Raw genomic sequence first — 17,864 nt, forward strand, 5'->3', positions numbered from 1 at the left:
AATAACGAAAATAAAGCGTCCGTATCCGCAAACAAATTCTTTCCAAGTGATCTGAGTTACATTGACCTAGTGTTACGCAAAACGGAGTTATGCCCCTTATCATTATCGTGTATGACCTCTCTGTCGCCGTTTGACGTCATAGAAGAAAATCCATTTTTACATTTATTAGCGAGTCATTTTTAATGTTGAGCCGTATAACGTTATGCACAAGCACATAAACCCAATTCATAAACATTTATGTCGTTCAGATATCAGGGCTGCATTTTTTCTTCTCCACACTTTCCGTAAAGATGCCACATTAAAAATTCGCAGCACAGTGCTTTTTATCGGTCTTGCGATAAAAAGCGAAGAAATTTACTGTTTTTAGCGCGATAACAAAAATGGACAACATTTAGCAGTGTCCATTTCTCAAACCGCCAAGAGTAGTTGCACTTATATTTATACCAAAGGATAGGAAATTTAACATTCTACATTTCTGTGTAATTGTATAGCCGCACGACGATATCCAGGACCCGCTGAAGCGCAATTCTCGCAAAAAGCGTTTACTTTTCAAACCGTATGAAAATGTGCCTGAAAAAAAAACTCGGCAGCCAGGGCTTAAAGGTCAAGGTGGAATTTCACTGCCCGTATGCTCCAAGACAAAGATTTAGGGGGTCCCCAGATTCAAGTACTATCGGGGAAACCTCAGGGAGTCCACTACCCTCTTAAAGCCATGGGTCATTGGGATTGTATCAGAATTTATTGTGCTTGAACCATATTTTGCTACAGTTAGCAATTATTTTAGATCTGTCCGTCTGAACACCTCAAGGCAGGCTGTTCATGTTTGATTATTTGTTTGTTGTGCCTCCTTCAGCAATAGTCCAGCTGTATCATGGAAGCCTGCAGATATCAGATTCTGATATCTAGCTAAGAGGGCTGACTCATTAGAATCAGCCTGCGTCAGGCTGTGTCAGCCTGTGTTAGTCTGTGTTAGTCTGTGTCAGCCTGCATTAGACTGTATTAGCATGTGTCAGAATGTGTTAGCCTCTGTCAGCTTGTGTCAGTCTATGTCAGCCTATGTCAGCCCGTGTCAGTCTGTGTTAGCCTGTGTCAGTCTGTGTCAGCCTGTCAGTCTGTGTCAGTCTATGTCAGTCTGTGTCAGCCTATGTCAGCCCGTGTCAGTCTGTGTTAGCCTGTGTCAGCCTGTCAGTCTGTGTTGGCCTGTGTCAGCCTGTCAGTCTGTGTTAGCCTGTGTCAGTCTGTGTCAGCCTGTCAGTCTGTGTTAGCCTGTGTCAGTCTGTGTCAGCCTGTCAGTCTGTGTTAGCCTGTGTCAGCCTGTCAGTCTGTGTTAGCCTGTGTCAGTCTGTGTCAGCCTGTCAGTCTGTGTTAGCCTGTGTCAGCCTGTCAGTCTGTGTTAGCCTGTGTCAGTCTGTGTCAGCCTGTCAGTCTGTGTTAGCCTGTGTCCAGCCTGTCAGTCTGTGTTAGCCTGTGTCAGTCTGTGTCAGCCTGTCAGTCTGTGTTAGCCTGTGTCAGCCTGTCAGTCTGTGTTAGCCTGTGTCAGCCTGTCAGTCTGTGTTAGCCTGTGTCAGCCTGTCAGTCTGTGTTAGCCTGTGTTAGTCTGTGTCAGTCTGTTAGTCTGTCAGCCTGTGTCAGCCTGTGCTAGTATGTGTTAGCCTTTGTGAGTCTGTGTTAGTCTGTGTCAGTCTGTGTTAGTCTGTGTCAGCCTGTGCCAGCCTTTGTCAGCCTATGTTATCAGCATGTCAGCCTGTGTTATCAGCATTTGTCAGCCTGTGTTATCAGCATGTGTCAGCCTGTGTTTGTCTGTGTCAGCATGTGTCAGCCTGTGTTATCAGCATGTGTCAGCCTGTGTTTGTCTGTGTCAGCATGTGTCAGCCTGTGTTATCAGCATGTGTCAGCCTGTGTTTGTCTGTGTCAGCCTGTGTCAGTCTGTGTTAATCTGTGTTAGCCTGCATTAGTCTGTGTCAGCCTGTGTCAGCGAATGTTAGTCATTGTTTGCGTGTGTCAGCCTGTGTTAGTCTGTGTAAAAAAATAAGTTCTTTACAATCCCCAAAATCATCATCATCATCATCATCATTACTATTTTTATCATGATTACATAAATGTGGGCATATAATGGAGTTACATACCTTTGCCAGTGAACACGCTAGAACTAAGAAGGTCTTCATCGTAGGTTGTTCGTATTGAATACACTGGATTATCTCCTGTGTCACTGAACACAATGCCAGCTGAAACATTAGCTGAAGATGCTTTGTACAGAGCTACTGCTTCAGCTTCCGTGGCCCTGTAGACCACATTCAGGCTCCCAATGTAACTTTGGACACTGGCAATAATATCCTTGACTTCTGTTGTGTTTGGTGCCACAAGAATGGTTCTGTTGGTGTTGAAGACGAAGCGTGGGTCTGCAAGATTGTATTGCGGGAATTCCGGAGTAGGAGGAGTCGTACTTGGCTTCGCAAAGGTTTTGATCAAAGAGAGGATCAGGACAAAGTATATTGGGAAAAACAGCTCCTGGAAGGCAAGGTTAAAGCAGCTGTCAAGTAAAGTGATTAAATGACCAGAAGGCTTCAGATAGACTTTGCCAAGTCAACACAATATTAAGAATTTTCATATTTTCATTGGTGATGAACTGACACTGTGTACAGTATTCTAAGCAAACATCAAATTTCACAAAATCTGCCTTGATTGACTCAAAAATAAAACTACTTTTGTCTTACTTAGGTAAATTACATATCACTTCTGAATATATCGCAAGGCCCTGGGTACTGTTTCACAAAGCTATTGTATGCTACGACTGTCGTACCTCGTATATCCCATACTGTAACATAGACTTCGACAGTCGTAGCACTACCATAGCTTTCTCAAATGGGGCCCTGTTCTACAAAGCAATTGTAATTGTAAGATGATCGATCGTCACTCCTAACCCTTAACAAAAGCTTATGACAAACATAGTGAGTACTCAGATCGTGGAACAGGGCCACAAAATAACAAATATGTGTTAAGAGATATCCATTTTGGATTTAATTTGAGTTTTATAAACCTCTTTTAAGGGATGAAACAAATATGAACAAAAGTCTGCTTGCTACAAGTTTCTGTTCACGGCCCATGTCCGAGAGCAGATGTATTGTCAATTTTAAGGTGTCAATTAGGAGATAAACATACTGTGTTGGAAAATCAGAGGTATATAAAGAAATTATAATAGCTCTAAATTTCATTTAAAACCAAAAGCATAGCGTGAGTTTTTTGAGATAAAACATTTAGAGCTATTATAATTTCGTTAAATACCTATTATTTTCCAACACAGTATGCTTATGTCCATTCTTCCATAACCATGTTATTAAGATTTAGAACAAAATACATATTGTGTAGGAAAATCAGAGGTTTATGACATGAATATATACCTCTGAATGACTATTATTAACCAATCATATGCTAGTATTTACTGAAGTCATGGTAGAATATGGCTTCATTTTCCAAAACTACAATACACATAATTTCATCTTATTGATATACAATCACGCTCATTTAAATACCTGGAAAACCTGTTTCTTGTTCCGCTTTTTGAGGAGAACATTTCTCCAAAGCAAAGTTTTCAGCTGTCCAAATAGAGACGACATTGCTCTGGCTTATTCTAAAACATAAAAAGCATAAAAAACTATAATTGGTTACTGTACAAGTATACAATATGAAACTGAATAAACAAGAGATATTGTTTATATGACTCGCTGTCAGCTAACAAGGTAACACAAACCTTGAGGACAAAATATACATAGAATAGAATTGAGCAATACACTTCAACTAATGCTGTGACAAGCAAGGGTTTCGCAATTTATGATCTCATCGACAATAAGAAATACCATGATAAGGCCAGACCAATTTTATTTCTTGTTTTACCGCCGGTCGTATTTTTTCAAGGATTAGAAAAAAAATAAAAATTAATTTTCCCCACTCAAAAAATAAATTCCTAATGTCTTTATTGGGCAAAAATGTAAACTTACAAGAAAAATGTTTTAGATTGTATTTTGCCCTATATACACTTCATAAATTGCCAAAAGTAAAAAATACTTTTAGCATTTAGAAGGAATATTACTTTGACTGGTGATTTTTGTAAGTTTTTTTTCCCTCCTGCCTTTATGTTTCCTGAGGCCAAAAGTGCGTAAAAGAAGAAATAAAATTGGTCTGGCTTAGGAACGTCTGAAATATGACCCCGATCTGTGTATATGATGCAATACACCACTTCCATCACAACAAACACTGTCAAGCCCCTACTATGGATTACGCAATCTCAATCAATACAATTACTTCGCCTAGGCTTGGTAAACACCATGTTTATGTTTATAGTGACTATCCCAAACACTCCTTCATGATAACCACTGTTTACTCTCTAAATAATTGGGTCTGGTCAAGCGAACACGTGGTTGACATCATGGGCAAAGATTCATTCCTCTGCGGTAAAGTCACCCCAGTTGTCCAGATCACACATTTAAACCACATATATCTCTAGTGACATGTGATCTTGACCAGCTATGACCTAGAATCAACAGGTAAGGGGAATGATATGGAGGAAAATGATAAGAAATGAGGTCAGAACACTACATTTAGAAGGAGGCAACAAGCTTAATACAAGTTTTCAATAAATCACGAACGTCATCACAAAAATAAAAAATAAATAAATAAATCCAGTCCCTGGTGTAAATCAATAGTGTAATAAATAGAGGTTCACCCTTGAAAAAAATCGGGGAGTTTCATTTTAATGCAGTGAGATAGACTCTTTGATAACTTGTCTCTCCAGAAGGTAAACCACTCAAATTTGTAAAATTCTCAAAATTTTAGGTGTGATCCTAGATCCAACATATGTTATATTTGGGATTACACTTTCTTAGTACAAGATCCAAGATCACTAGATCATGTCCCAAGTAGCACAAACAACTAGAATATGTTGAAAACAGATATAATGAAGACCTGAACGACTGTAAGTATTTTCATGGACATCTAGGGGTGTAAAATATGTTATACTTGGGATTACACACACTCAGTAATGGACCGTCCCGGACATGTACAGTTCTGGTACTTTTTTAACAAAAAGGAGAAAGAGACTTTGACACTTGTTAAATTATCCTTTGAGATACAGACCCAACTATAACTATGTGGAGAGGGCTTATTTAAGTTGGATAACTTGTGCCCAATCCGTTTCTTAATTGAATAAAATATGTTTCAATCAAATCAGACCCAACTCTTTGCTACCATTACGCTTCATTCATTTCAACACTTGCTTGTTTCGAGAGTGAATGAATATTGTTTTACACTGCTTTCAGCAACATCCAGTTTCTTGACAGGGGACACCAGAATAGGCATGACATATTGTGACCATGTATGGAATTGAACCTGGATCTTTGGTCTGACAAGCAAAACACTTTAATCACTGAAAGAAACCTTTCAAAAATTCCCACTAGACCACAGGACCGGTGAGTGGACAATAATTAGTGGTCCTGTCTGTACTTCACTTGTCCAAAATAACATTCATAGATTTACTGACAAACACAAAATTCAGTGGCTACCACAGGACAACTGCAAACTTTTAGTGGTCCTGATGAATTTTTACTAGCCACGGACCACAGAACCAGTGTAATTTCACACACTGTTTAACCACCAGGTGAATGCTGTGCATGCTTTGTAATAATAATCCTAAATGTGCAGCTGAGTTAATCTAACATTTGGATATAAGCGAGTCTTATTCACCCATGCTAATTTTTCTGTGTTGATAAAGACAGTACCATAATATGACAAAACAATATACACCACCTATACACCTACTGTCACAGACTTGTTCATAGTTAGATTTTCACATGTACTTAGAAACATCTCGAGCTCGTTTGAACATGTTAGAGTGAGTGAGTGAGTATGGTTTTATGCCACTTTTAGCAATATTCCAGCAATATCATATGGCAGGGGACACCAGGCCCAGATTTCTCGAAACAAACTTAAGTCTGAGTTTTGACTTAGTTTGAGTTTTTACTCAAATTTGAGAAAACACAGGAAAAAGCATTTCCCAGAATGAACTGAAATTGATATTAAGCTCAGATATAGTAGACAATTTGAGTTTGGTGGATAGATTACTTAAGTTGTTTGGGCTTTTTCATTTTAAAAAAAATTGAGTTAAAATTTCAGCTGCTTCAAATTGTCAAGCTCAGTTTGAAATTTGAGCAAAAACTTAAGTTTGTTTCAAGAAATCGGGGTCAGAATGAACATGTTAGAAGTGCAAACAATACTTGTATGTGTAAGAAAGCTATTTGAAAAAGTCTACTTTCATTCGAAGGTTCCTGTAACTTTAAAACACGTTGGTTGCTTGTGCACCAAAAAGGGTCCTTATTATACATCATCGTTTGCTCATAATATTCAAACATAGTCGTGTCAGATGTTTAAGAGACCTATGTAAATACTTCAAGTTATCTGAGGATTGACACAACTGCTAAAGATGATTAAAAAGGAATACGCACGAAACTAAACTTATACTTTGTGACACCAGCTGTATCTTCAACACATCAATGTTCAACACAATAGTGTTTGACAGTATCTCATGAAAGCCTGCCAAATGAAACTTTAGTCCAGTTGTGTTATCACCGCCACACTGGTCATGACACTGGGTCAAGTTCTTGGTATTTATCTTTGATAAGGGCTCGTCACAGTCATACCAGGGTGACTATGGTCACATGTCAACACATAGTCACCATGGCAATATACACTCATACTGCCCGCAGGTGTTAGGGTGAACATATGTAATCATTAGGAGTTATTTCCTTATATCACAAGTGAATAAATAACTGACTTCCAGATAATGCCTGATGGAGACCATGTTTGACTGTTTGACACAGACACAAGAACCAGGCCTGAGAAAAATGTAACATGCTGTGGACCAGAGTTTTAAGAGTTTAACTCATTACATTGTGATATTGACACGCACACACTCACTCACTCACTGACTCACTCTCACTCACTCACTCTCTCTCTCACTCTCTCTCTCTCTCTCTCTCTCTCTCTCTCTCTCTCTCTCTCTCTCTCTCTCTCTCTCTCTCACACACACACACACACTCACATACATGACATATCATACAACAATCAATATTTATACCAACGTTCCAACAACAAAGCATTACAATATTACACTGGCCAACGGTTCAGGAAACATTATTGTTTACAAATATGACAGATCTGAGACAAAAAAAACAATCAGAAAATACAGATGGCTGGCGGTATGTTACATACATTTACAATTCAAAGGATCACCATTGACTGCATGCTTCACACAAATGGAAGCTACTCAGACATAATGAATAATCAGATAATCAGTTAGCTCAACTCAACTCAACAGTGTCAACTCTCCATCACTTATGTCAAGCATGCTTTTCAATCTTCAAAGCCATTTATTTGTGACCCAACTGTCAAGGCAGGGGCTATGGGCCATTTTGCACATTATAATAAAAATGGCCCATTAAAATTTGAAGTTTACTATTGATACAAGGGCAGTGGGCCATTCTAAATTCAGATAATGGCTAATAATCCTGAAAATGGCCCATTGTCAAAGTTCTCTATCTCAATCTCTGTACAGTATCTTTTCAACTGTGAATCGAGGTGTGTCAGACTGACCAGTCCTCTCAGTGGTGAAGCTCAGGTTTTGAAACAGTAGTACAGATTTCAAAATATGGTGAGAACGGTGAAGGAGTTATGCTTCATAATATATCTCTGCCATGTTTGAACCAATGAAAACAAATCCATATTATATGAGCCCTTGTCACATACATAGTAGGACTGGTTTGTTAAATTAGCATTTTCCGTGTAATGATAAACAAACACTTATGTGGCGTCTAATGTCCAACCACTGCTTCTCAGTGGTGCTTTTGTGTGTGTGTGTGTTGTGGGTGTGCTGTATTGAGTAGTGCTGAAACTGGTTGCAATTTCACAATTGATAACTGGTTCGATACCAGCACACATTCATCGAAAAAAATTGGACAGCATCATATTTTCTATATTCCTATTCTGAGGTTCTTATTGCAAATAAGTACAACGTGGTCATCTGTTATTTTTTGCTTTATTTAGAAACTGTGCACATTACATTTGCAAATTTCACATCCAATTTAAAATGTTCCATCTTGCTACTTTAAAGTGATGACTATAGTCCGTTTGGCTCAAAAGCGGACCAATGAATTGGAATCTAACTCGAAAACTAATATACATAAAATACTAAATAAAAAGGTTATTAAAATTAAAACATCAGACCAGAAAGACTTCCGCCCGTATCCCCCCTTAAATTTCATTCTAGTCAAATCATATCACCTAAATATATATTCCTCATCTGATAAGGATGAGTTTTAACATGTTTCTATAATTGTATCTGAACATTAAACTGAAACACATATCAGAATTCTAAAAAAGAAAGAAATATTTCCTCATCATTATAATTTAGGGGGAATACGGGCGGAAGTCTTACCAAAATATTTACACAGTTCACTATTTGTTATGAGGGAGGAGTGCAAAGAGAGGAACAGCAAGGTATTTCATAAGAGCATGAGTGTGAGTTTAGGGAGCACCTTTAGAATACAGCACCACAACTTCTCGTGAGGACGATCTCTGCCGTAGGTCACGTGTCATTAAGACAAGCAACCACTTTGTGAGAACCTGTCGGACGCGAACCCGCGACCTTCGGATTGTTAGCTCGACAGCTAACCGACTGAGCTACGTCCACACTGTTGCACAATGTGCAAATTTATCGAGTCATTCCTGTGACGTCACGGAAATGAACGGAAAGAGTCGAATAGGTCACGGACAATTACGAATGCTACGGGTGGACTTGGTGTCTCGTGATTTTATTCTACGGACAATTGCCGAATGGATCCGATGCCATTTGGCACACTCGTCCAATTCCGTAATCTACAAATTAACATGTGGCGTGGAATGAGCCGATATGCCTCAAACTGAAAAGGGTTGTTGACGTCAGACGTAGATTTCACGGTGCATGCATGAATGACGCGCTTTTATATAAATCGGTGATTTTGTGACAGAAAAGTGATGTAGGGAACACTGTAAGAATAATGTGGATCGCACTAAGGAACGAGGGAGACATGAGCATGTGTAGTGACGGCACGAGGGTGAGTAAGCCTTCGAATCATTACTTTACAAAATTTATGTTGCGTGTGAAGAGGCTTGAGTGCAAATTCCAGGCCAATTTCCATTAGGCCAAAATTTCTACATTAACCCATTTCTTAATGTACTTTCGACGTTTTTGGTTTCCCGTTTTTGTGTGCAAAAAAAAGAGTATTAAAATGCAAAAAGGAAAAACAACAAATGGTACTCACGTATTACACCGGACATGTACCTACTATATTGGATTAGGTCCCTAACCCTAACCCTAAACCCTAAACCCTCTACCCTAACCCTAACCCCTTGAAATAATCCTAATAAATAGAATGCATTGACCGAACCACCGGACATGTACCTACTATATTGCATTAGGTCCCCAACCCCAACCCTAAGCCCTAAGCCCTAAGCCCTAAGCCCTAAGCCTAACCCTAGTCCTAGCCCTAATCCCTTGAATTAATCCTAATAAATAGAATGCATTGACCGAACCGGCACAAACACGACTGACGTGTCTAGTGTAATGCATTATTACCGCTTCGAAAAATAAAACCACCGCCGCCGCTAGGTGGCGCGACACACCCCTTTTCGCGGGAAACAAATTTCCTGACCTGGCACACGGTACCAACTTTATACGCTCTGCTGTGGAAAATCCCAATAACCTTCACCTTTAACTTATGCAAATTTCGGAGGTCAGGTCATTTGTGTTGTCGTATTCGGCCATTTTTTTCATCTATCGGATGCTGCATGGCTTTGCGTGAGAAAAGAAATCAAGCACTACATCAGAAAAGGACGTTGACAGCCGTATACGCAACAGGTAACACTATTTACTGGACTCATAGATCATATAAACACTTTCTAAAACTCAAAAACTGAAGTAAATATCCGTGAATTGTGTTAGAAAGCGAAAATCTCACATTCGCGATGTTTTGAAAGGGAGGTAACTCCGACAGTATGACGCGCTGTTTCGCGCGCGTGTCTTACTCGATGTTACTTAAAATAGCATGGGGATTTCCAACTTTCAGAACATTGACAAGCACTGCACTGTAGCATATTTTACTCCAGTACATACCAATCGTGTATGGTTAAATGGAACATAATGTTAAGTTACAGATACAAATATTTTTCTGAACAAATTGGTTTTTCAGAATGTTTTAGTTTTTTGCAACCTATTTCAATTTATTACGAAATGGTGCGGTCATGATATTTATTATAAATTATTATAATTATAATTTATATAAACTGAGCCAATTTCCATTCCACAATTTCCAATATATTCCAATCCAAATCCATTTCTAGTGTGGAATTGCCTTGATGGATTGTCAGTGTCAGCACTCATTTTCATTTTATATTTTGATGAATAGATAAATTTGCATTAATTATGTTTAAACTATTGACATCATTTACTAATGTTGTGTGACTCATTCATAAATTGTAAAATACCCGGTAATTAGTTTTTATTTCGAAAATGAAATTGCTTTATCCTAAATGTAATGGGTGCCTTATTAATTGAAAAGTTAAACTGTTTATATTATTGAAACAATTTGAAGCTATAATATACTTTACATGTTTACTTTATAACAATTATTTGTTGATTTTCATTGTCAGCTTTCATTTTCAACTTGGTTTTTGGTGAACAAATTTACCTACATGAATCTTCTTTAAGCTAATGACAGCACCAGTGTTCTTATTCCAATGTTAATGTCATAAACGTATTTGTGAAGTAACTTACCTTATTAATATTTTCATTGAAATAATTTTAAATTGTATGATTTCTAATATAATGGGTGCCTTAATTGATTTATTAAAGTTAAACTTTAAAGAGTACTGAAACTATTTGAAGCTATACATTACAAGTTAACTTTATGACATTAACAAAAGTGCTATCACTATTCATATTCCATGTTCAGATTGGTAATGAATTTAACATGAGTTATACTATATCTTTTTGAAAAGCGTCTGTTTCTTCTGGGATCAGCTGAGGAGGAGCAGACTTCAGAAAGTTGACTGAGATGTCAGACGACAGCTTGACTTTCTGTTCCCAAGCAGTAGACTCGGGAACAAGTTTTCTGGATTTTCCAGACAACAGTCTGCAGTTTTCAGAAAGCCAGGTAACCGTGGTGAAGGCAATAATGATTTTATATAATTCACATGAGAAATATGTTGTATACAAGGTTATTTTGTTAAAACATGTTCCTCATCTTAATGTAATTGTAAATAATTTACAAAATATTACGAAATTACAGATCACATGATGTCTTCTTTTTCAAATTATTTTCTCAAATTATTTTTGTTTCAGTCTCCAATTTTCTAAGTGAAAACCATTTCTTTTCAGATAATGGAACTCTTGGTTCCAAATAGTAAATACAAAAATGTATTTGTATGAAAATTTATTTATAAATTTTTTTCTGAAAAAAAAAGCATTTTCAAAACATACACTTTTGTATTCTTGTGAAGCTACTCAGCCCCCACATGAATTCTTCAGTGACTTTTCATATTATCAAGTGTTGTGAATTGTTTATTATCATAAACACTTCAAACTCAACTCAGTTGTTACACTTTCCAAAAAATATTTTTATTACTTACGTTTAGTTAATAATATGAGGATAAGTGGTCATTTGGACTGTAAGTTTATTTAAAAAGGAACTTTCATATGCATAAGAAATATTGTTCATTTTCAAATAAATGTTGGAAGAAAATGTCCTGAAGCTTAACTATGATAGATGATGTTACTTTTTAGATAATTAGGGCTACATAATATTTTAAACAAGTTATTGAAAATTGTTAACGGCTACCAGATCAATAAAGATATTACCAGTATAAATACACATTGATCAAGCTATGCTCCCTTATTAAATGTTTGTTTTAAATCTTTGTTTTTTATTTCAGACACGTGGTAGTGACTCGAATCAGGGAATAGCTCCAGTTCCATCCACCTCAACCCACCAAGTGAGGCCAAGCCAACCTATTCTGATTGAATCTTCTGAGAGTTCCATCAGTCCCTCTCTCATCTCGAAGAAGAGAGGAAGAAAAAAGCCTTGTGAATACAAAACTCTGTATTTTTTTCATAGGAAAGTCTTTAGAACCTCTACCAGGGCAAGGTTATTGATTATTAAAAGCAAAGAACTTGAAGTATTTATTATTAATTTTATGTATTTACTCGTTAACTTAATTAAATGTAAATTCATATTATAAATATCAATTATAAATCTTTTGAAGTCTCAATATATTTTATCATATAATTCATTTTATGTGATATATTTTATTCCTCTTTTGTAGTTTTAAATATGTCATTTTTTCATTTTACAGGTGCTTTTCCTGTTCCTCGGCCAGACGGTACCTGTCTTCAGAGTGCTCTTAGTCAAATATTATGAACAAATGGTGATTAAATTTTATGTCATGTTGTAGAATAAAGCCTTGTGAATCCAAAACTGTGTCTATTTCTGTCATAGGACAGTGTTTAGCACCTCTACCAGGGCAAGGTTACTTTTCCTCCATATCCGAAAATGGATATTAAAAAACGTCCCTTTTTTTCGACTAACAAAGGTCTCAGAAAAAAATATTGATGGAAGTATGTGAAATATGACAATGCATGTGACCTTAGATACATCTAAGGTTCCCTAAAAAAATAAAAAATAAATTCTAGCTGATTTCCACAAAAATGGCAATCGGTGGGGGTATATGGGTGGACCTCTGTCTGACACGACATCTGGTTGAACACAGTGACATCGACTTACCTTGGTGAAGATCTGTATGGTAATGCAGAAAGAACACGCCAGTCGACAAATAAGTGTCACATCCCAATTAATGATCACCGGATTGTTTTCAACTCATCGTCACACGACTGTTACTGTTTGTGTGGATTGCGCAAGCCGTGGCCTGAGTTGTTCCCCTTGACAGGTGCTCCGCCCGGCCAGGCGGCAGCTGTCATGGTTTAGAGTTAGTAAGTTACCTCCCCTTTGTAGCAGACGACAATGATTACTGACAAGAGACTATCAATGTCCATCGATATTCAGTGGCTATAAGTGTAAACAAATTCATGTGCCTGTCTGTTGTCGATTCGGTTTTGAATTGTGGTAACAAAGTAGATCGACCTTTTATTTGTATTGTTATTAAATTAAGAGATCCAGGATTAAAACAAAAGAAGCAGGCAGGTGGCAAGGACGGTGGTAGTCCAGCATGTAACTAAAGAACTGTCGGAAATAGAAAAAAACTGTTTTTAGGCTGTTTACTCTGTATCCCTAAAATTTACACAATTGCAAATAGCATATGTCGAAATAACCCACTTCGGCCTAACTGGGCGTCCAGTGGGATGCGTAATACGATAACCAGAAAAGCATGTTTACTCGTAAAATCGGGCAAAACTTAGAAAAAATACGAATAGCTGCTGAAAACAATAGATCAGACTATAGATGGCAATTAGGTCGCTCAGCCAGGTATGACGACGGACCGTCGACTCACCTGGCATGAAATGCACGTGCTGCCTACAAGGAATAGGGGTTTCTGAAAGATATTTTGTGCTTTTTCATGTGTTTCATGTCTCATCTATTGACTACGTTGCACTCTACCAAGGTGTGCTCGATGCAGGCCTTGGCTGGAATACGCGTTTATTCATATGAACTAGGACGGTGGATGAAGTGGGTTTCCACTCAAATTATCACAACCACGATTGCGTTAAAGGTAATCCATTATCAACTTTAACAGTCAGGCGCCAACTTTTTCGTGTAAGCCCGTGTAAGCAAAGCAGTATATTTAGATGGTAATGAGGGCTTACCCAATCTTCCAAGGAACAATCGTGTGTACATTTAAGCCGGGGCTTCTGTGTTTAGAATGGCCCCTGACAGTTTTAAATCACCATGTTATCGTTCTACTGGCAGCATGCAGACAAAATGTCATCAGATATAAAACGGTTGTGATCAACCCAAGAAATTCAGAACTCCAAACCGAGACTAACACATAGTCTCTGAATATGTAGGTTTGATAGAAACAAACAATTCCTTCCAAGTTGAAAGTAAAAATCAATTAAGTGACACCCCCATCCCCACCCCGCATTTTATTTCAAAATCAATGGACCCACTACCCACACCCACCCCTTCCCCACCCATCCACCCATACACACAAAACTTTTATGCAAAATCGTTTAATATGTTATGCACAAAATTGCTGACTTCCCCTAGTCCATATACAAACTTGTTGACCCCCTAACTCCTCAGAACAAAATTGGTGACCCACCCTCCACCACCGTAAAATCATCATCGTCATCAAAGCTTTAGACATGAAAGGAGCACTGTGTAAGGTCGCCCATATGTGCGCCGAAATGGATGAGTGCTTCCCTGTATGGTTGACATGATAAAGCCAACGCTTTGCCCTTTTGGTAATGAAAAGGGAATGATGTGATGATGATGGTGATGATGATACATACATACACACACACACACACACACTCACACACACACACACACACACACACACACACACACACACACACACACACACACACACACACACACACACACACACACACACACAGCCCTAAATTATGAACAGTCCCTAATATTACTCCTAAATATTCCTTACAAGTGTGGTTGTAACTGGTAAGTGATTTTCAGGTATGCGTCCTGATTACTTTCCATCGATAAACAGACCCGTTATACTTTTATTGCCCAAACCGTATACTGGAACAGTCCGAGAGTCTATTTAATAAATATTTTAGTGGTAGTCGAGTTTGCCAAGACCACTCCAATCCGAGTTTCTATGGGCGTTGTGACATGCCAACAAAATCTGGGGATCGATATTCAGTTGAGTGGGTGCACAACGCCAGTTTCGCTGCGTATACAGTCCGCGCACTTGTACTTTTATGTAGATCTGACATGTGTGTCTGCAATGTATGCTAGCGATTTCCTAATTTCAAGGAGATGTATTTCCTATTATTGCATATACTAATCTCGTACGTCACACGAGTGTCGTATCGCGTTGACCTGTGTCGTAACAACTTGACCTGAGATTCTAACGATTTGATTGGATAACCGATGACCTGTCAATTAGGTCACATTCTGACGTTACTATTTTTTCATTCATAACAAACGCGTGAATTCATTCATTCTACAACTTAAATGCACTGTGGGAATGTAAACATTGCGAACGTTGCCGTGTCGCTGTATAATTGTGAGTCGAACTGAGACATTATATCCGTTGAAAAACATAAACGCAATGTTTCCACCAGTGATGTTAGCCGAATAATTTCGTGCTTTCAAGTTTACACAGATTCCCGAACGTTGGTTGGTTGAGAGAGCGGTCATGTGATCTAAATTTCAAGGTTCATTACTCTTGAACCCCTCTAATCGTTCATACTTGTGTAAACACCGTTCATACGTGTGTGAACGTTTTTCGCTTCGGTTTCAAGGACCCCCAATAATTGGTGATGCCAATTTCGCGAACGAACATTGTTCCTTTTCACAGGAGTTTAATGTTTCGCAGTTTGCGGGTTCATCTGGCGGTTTTCTGCCCGAGGTCTGTTTAACAACTGCTCAATAAATTTCACAATAAACAATCACAAATAAATAGAATACAACAAGATCAGCTTCCTATTCGCCACGCCGCACAACTTCGAAATTATTACGCGGTCAAACAAGGTATTTACAAGTGAAAAGGTACAATGCTATTGTTATTGCTTCTTTTTTCTGTTTGATGCTGTTATTGATGTTATACTTATTAAAGCAGTTTCAAACCTCATAACGAATTTGTTGTTATATTTTAAAGATCGGATACTTTGAGAACTATTTCTTCAAGGGTTGGGATACATGTGTAAAGAAAATCGCTGTGTATACAAACATCGCTGCAATACGTACGTTCTTGAACCGAATGGCATTACACCATTTTACAGGTATTAAAACACACTAAACAATGATCATCTACAAGTGGATGGAAAACGTATGTGTAAACTTCAAAGTGCGAAATTATAAGAATTGAATGTCAGTTTGTGTGTTTGCACTGAAAAATGAACGATGTCAAAGCGTTGTTCAAACTCTCGCGTGAACTCGCTCGTAAACTCGCTCGTTCACACGAAACACCGCTTTGACATCGTTCATTTTCAGTGAAAGCAACTGGAAAGAAACGAGGTGCTACGGAGTAGTTTACTGTAGGAGGCTGTACGAGGCGATGACAACTGAGATGCATCGTGACGTCGGTTACCAAGGCAGTGACGTCATTACAGTGTGACGTCATGCAAATATTGTACTACAGTACAAAACTCTTCCGCAACCTCTTTATGAAACCGGTTTCGATTTGAAACCAAAAACATAACAAAAATACGCTATTTTGTCATTTTAATGCATGTTAGGCGTGGGTAATAAATAAAATACCACACTCGGTCTCATTACATACAAATTATACAAAACTCGTGACCTTCCTATGTTATCTGCTCGGTCAGATACCATAGGAAGGACTCTCGTTTCGTATAATTCGTATGTAATGAGGCCTCGTGTAGTATTCTCTATGTAAATATGAATCCAGTATTGTACATTTCAGATATCGAATCCTGTCGACTTCAAACACAACTCGTACATTGTCAGACACAAAATTATGCATGCTTAATACGTGATTCGTTCATTGTGGGACACTGAATGCAAAGTCGCGCCAGTCAATTGTATATGTATAATGACGACGATTGCGACGACAACGACGGCGATGATGATCGATGCGTTAATAAACTGTACTTCAGGAGGTCCCTTTTTCGTCTAAAGGTGACTCAGTACCTGTCAACTTGAGATATTAAATTATGTCTGCAGATACATGTGCCTGGTGATCATGGCGCAGGAATCAACAGACAGACACACAACAGACACAGAAAGAAAGACACCATTAATATTTCGCAATTAGCAAATAACACTATCAATCTATCGTATCTATATACGCAGAACCCCATGATTTCTGATTTACTTCAAACCATTAGACAAAATGTTCCAATTCCATATGCTGATATTATAATGTATCGACGTATATGCTTTATGTAACAATGAAAACATTTACTACACAAAAGCCGCAATTTAAGAGATATCAACACAAGTCAAATTAAACTTATGTACAGAAAATTAAAGTTAAAATAAAACAAAGTCAACTTGACCAGGTTTCACAGCAAAATAGCGGTGCGATCTTGCCTCCTGTTTTTTTCTACTTTTTGGACGATCCATTGACAAAGGGATAAAAAAACATGGAAATACGACGTTGTTTTGACCTTTGTGACATCATCCCATGTTCTCTTTCTGCGCGTGTGTCTGGCGGATCTTTCCATCGCCCTCAAGCTAGAACTTGAGTTTAGTCAAGTTGAAAGCCTAGCGAGATTTTTACTATGTATTGGAGGGTATTACTTTCCCCGTAAGACCTTCCTTGATGTTTGACTTCTTTCCAGTGAAACCTACGGATTTACTTTGAATCATAAATAAGAACTATACTTTGAGTCTTTGCTTTTAAACCATATAACTTATTTTGTATTTAATGGGATTTGACTAGTCAAAAGGATTTTCTTTTCACGAATAAATTTCTTCAAGTGTGATTTGTTTGGATTTTGTTTGCTTAATACCTTAATATTCCAGTTACATCACGGCATATAACGAATCTGCTCTCCTTAGACCTATAAATAAGTTCCAAAGCTATAGTGTAGCCTTAGTCGTAATAATGGAACTTCCATCAGTTAATTGTAGCTATAAAATGTCATCACGAGTAACAGCTGCAGTTTACAC

General features: G+C 38.0%; 1 protein-coding gene and 1 long non-coding RNA gene across 3 annotated transcripts in view; one reads left to right on the top strand and one right to left on the bottom strand.

Moving 5' to 3' along the window:
* Positions 1–13,006, bottom strand: part of LOC124284166 (cholesterol transporter ABCA5-like) — a 51,146-nt gene extending 38,140 nt beyond the window's left edge. The window contains 3 exon segments of the mRNA XM_046720228.1: positions 2,127–2,508; positions 3,531–3,628; positions 12,864–13,006. Coding sequence (XP_046576184.1) covers positions 2,127–2,508; positions 3,531–3,614 — 466 coding nt within the window. The 5' untranslated portion in view covers positions 3,615–3,628; positions 12,864–13,006.
* LOC124284167 lies at positions 9,705–12,557 on the top strand. 2 transcript variants are annotated; one of them, XR_006900486.1, is made up of 4 exons: positions 9,705–9,943; positions 11,105–11,237; positions 12,016–12,166; positions 12,436–12,557. It is a non-coding gene; the product is annotated as an uncharacterized LOC124284167 (long non-coding RNA). The 2 variants fall into 2 exon arrangements; XR_006900485.1 differs by having other exon boundaries at positions 9,706–9,943; positions 11,083–11,237.
* Positions 13,007–17,864: the final 4,858 nt, after the last annotated feature.

Source organism: Haliotis rubra, unplaced genomic scaffold, assembly GCF_003918875.1.
Source record: "Haliotis rubra isolate DU_JTF1 unplaced genomic scaffold, ASM391887v1 Scf33, whole genome shotgun sequence".
Lineage (NCBI taxonomy): Eukaryota > Metazoa > Mollusca > Gastropoda > Lepetellida > Haliotidae > Haliotis > Haliotis rubra.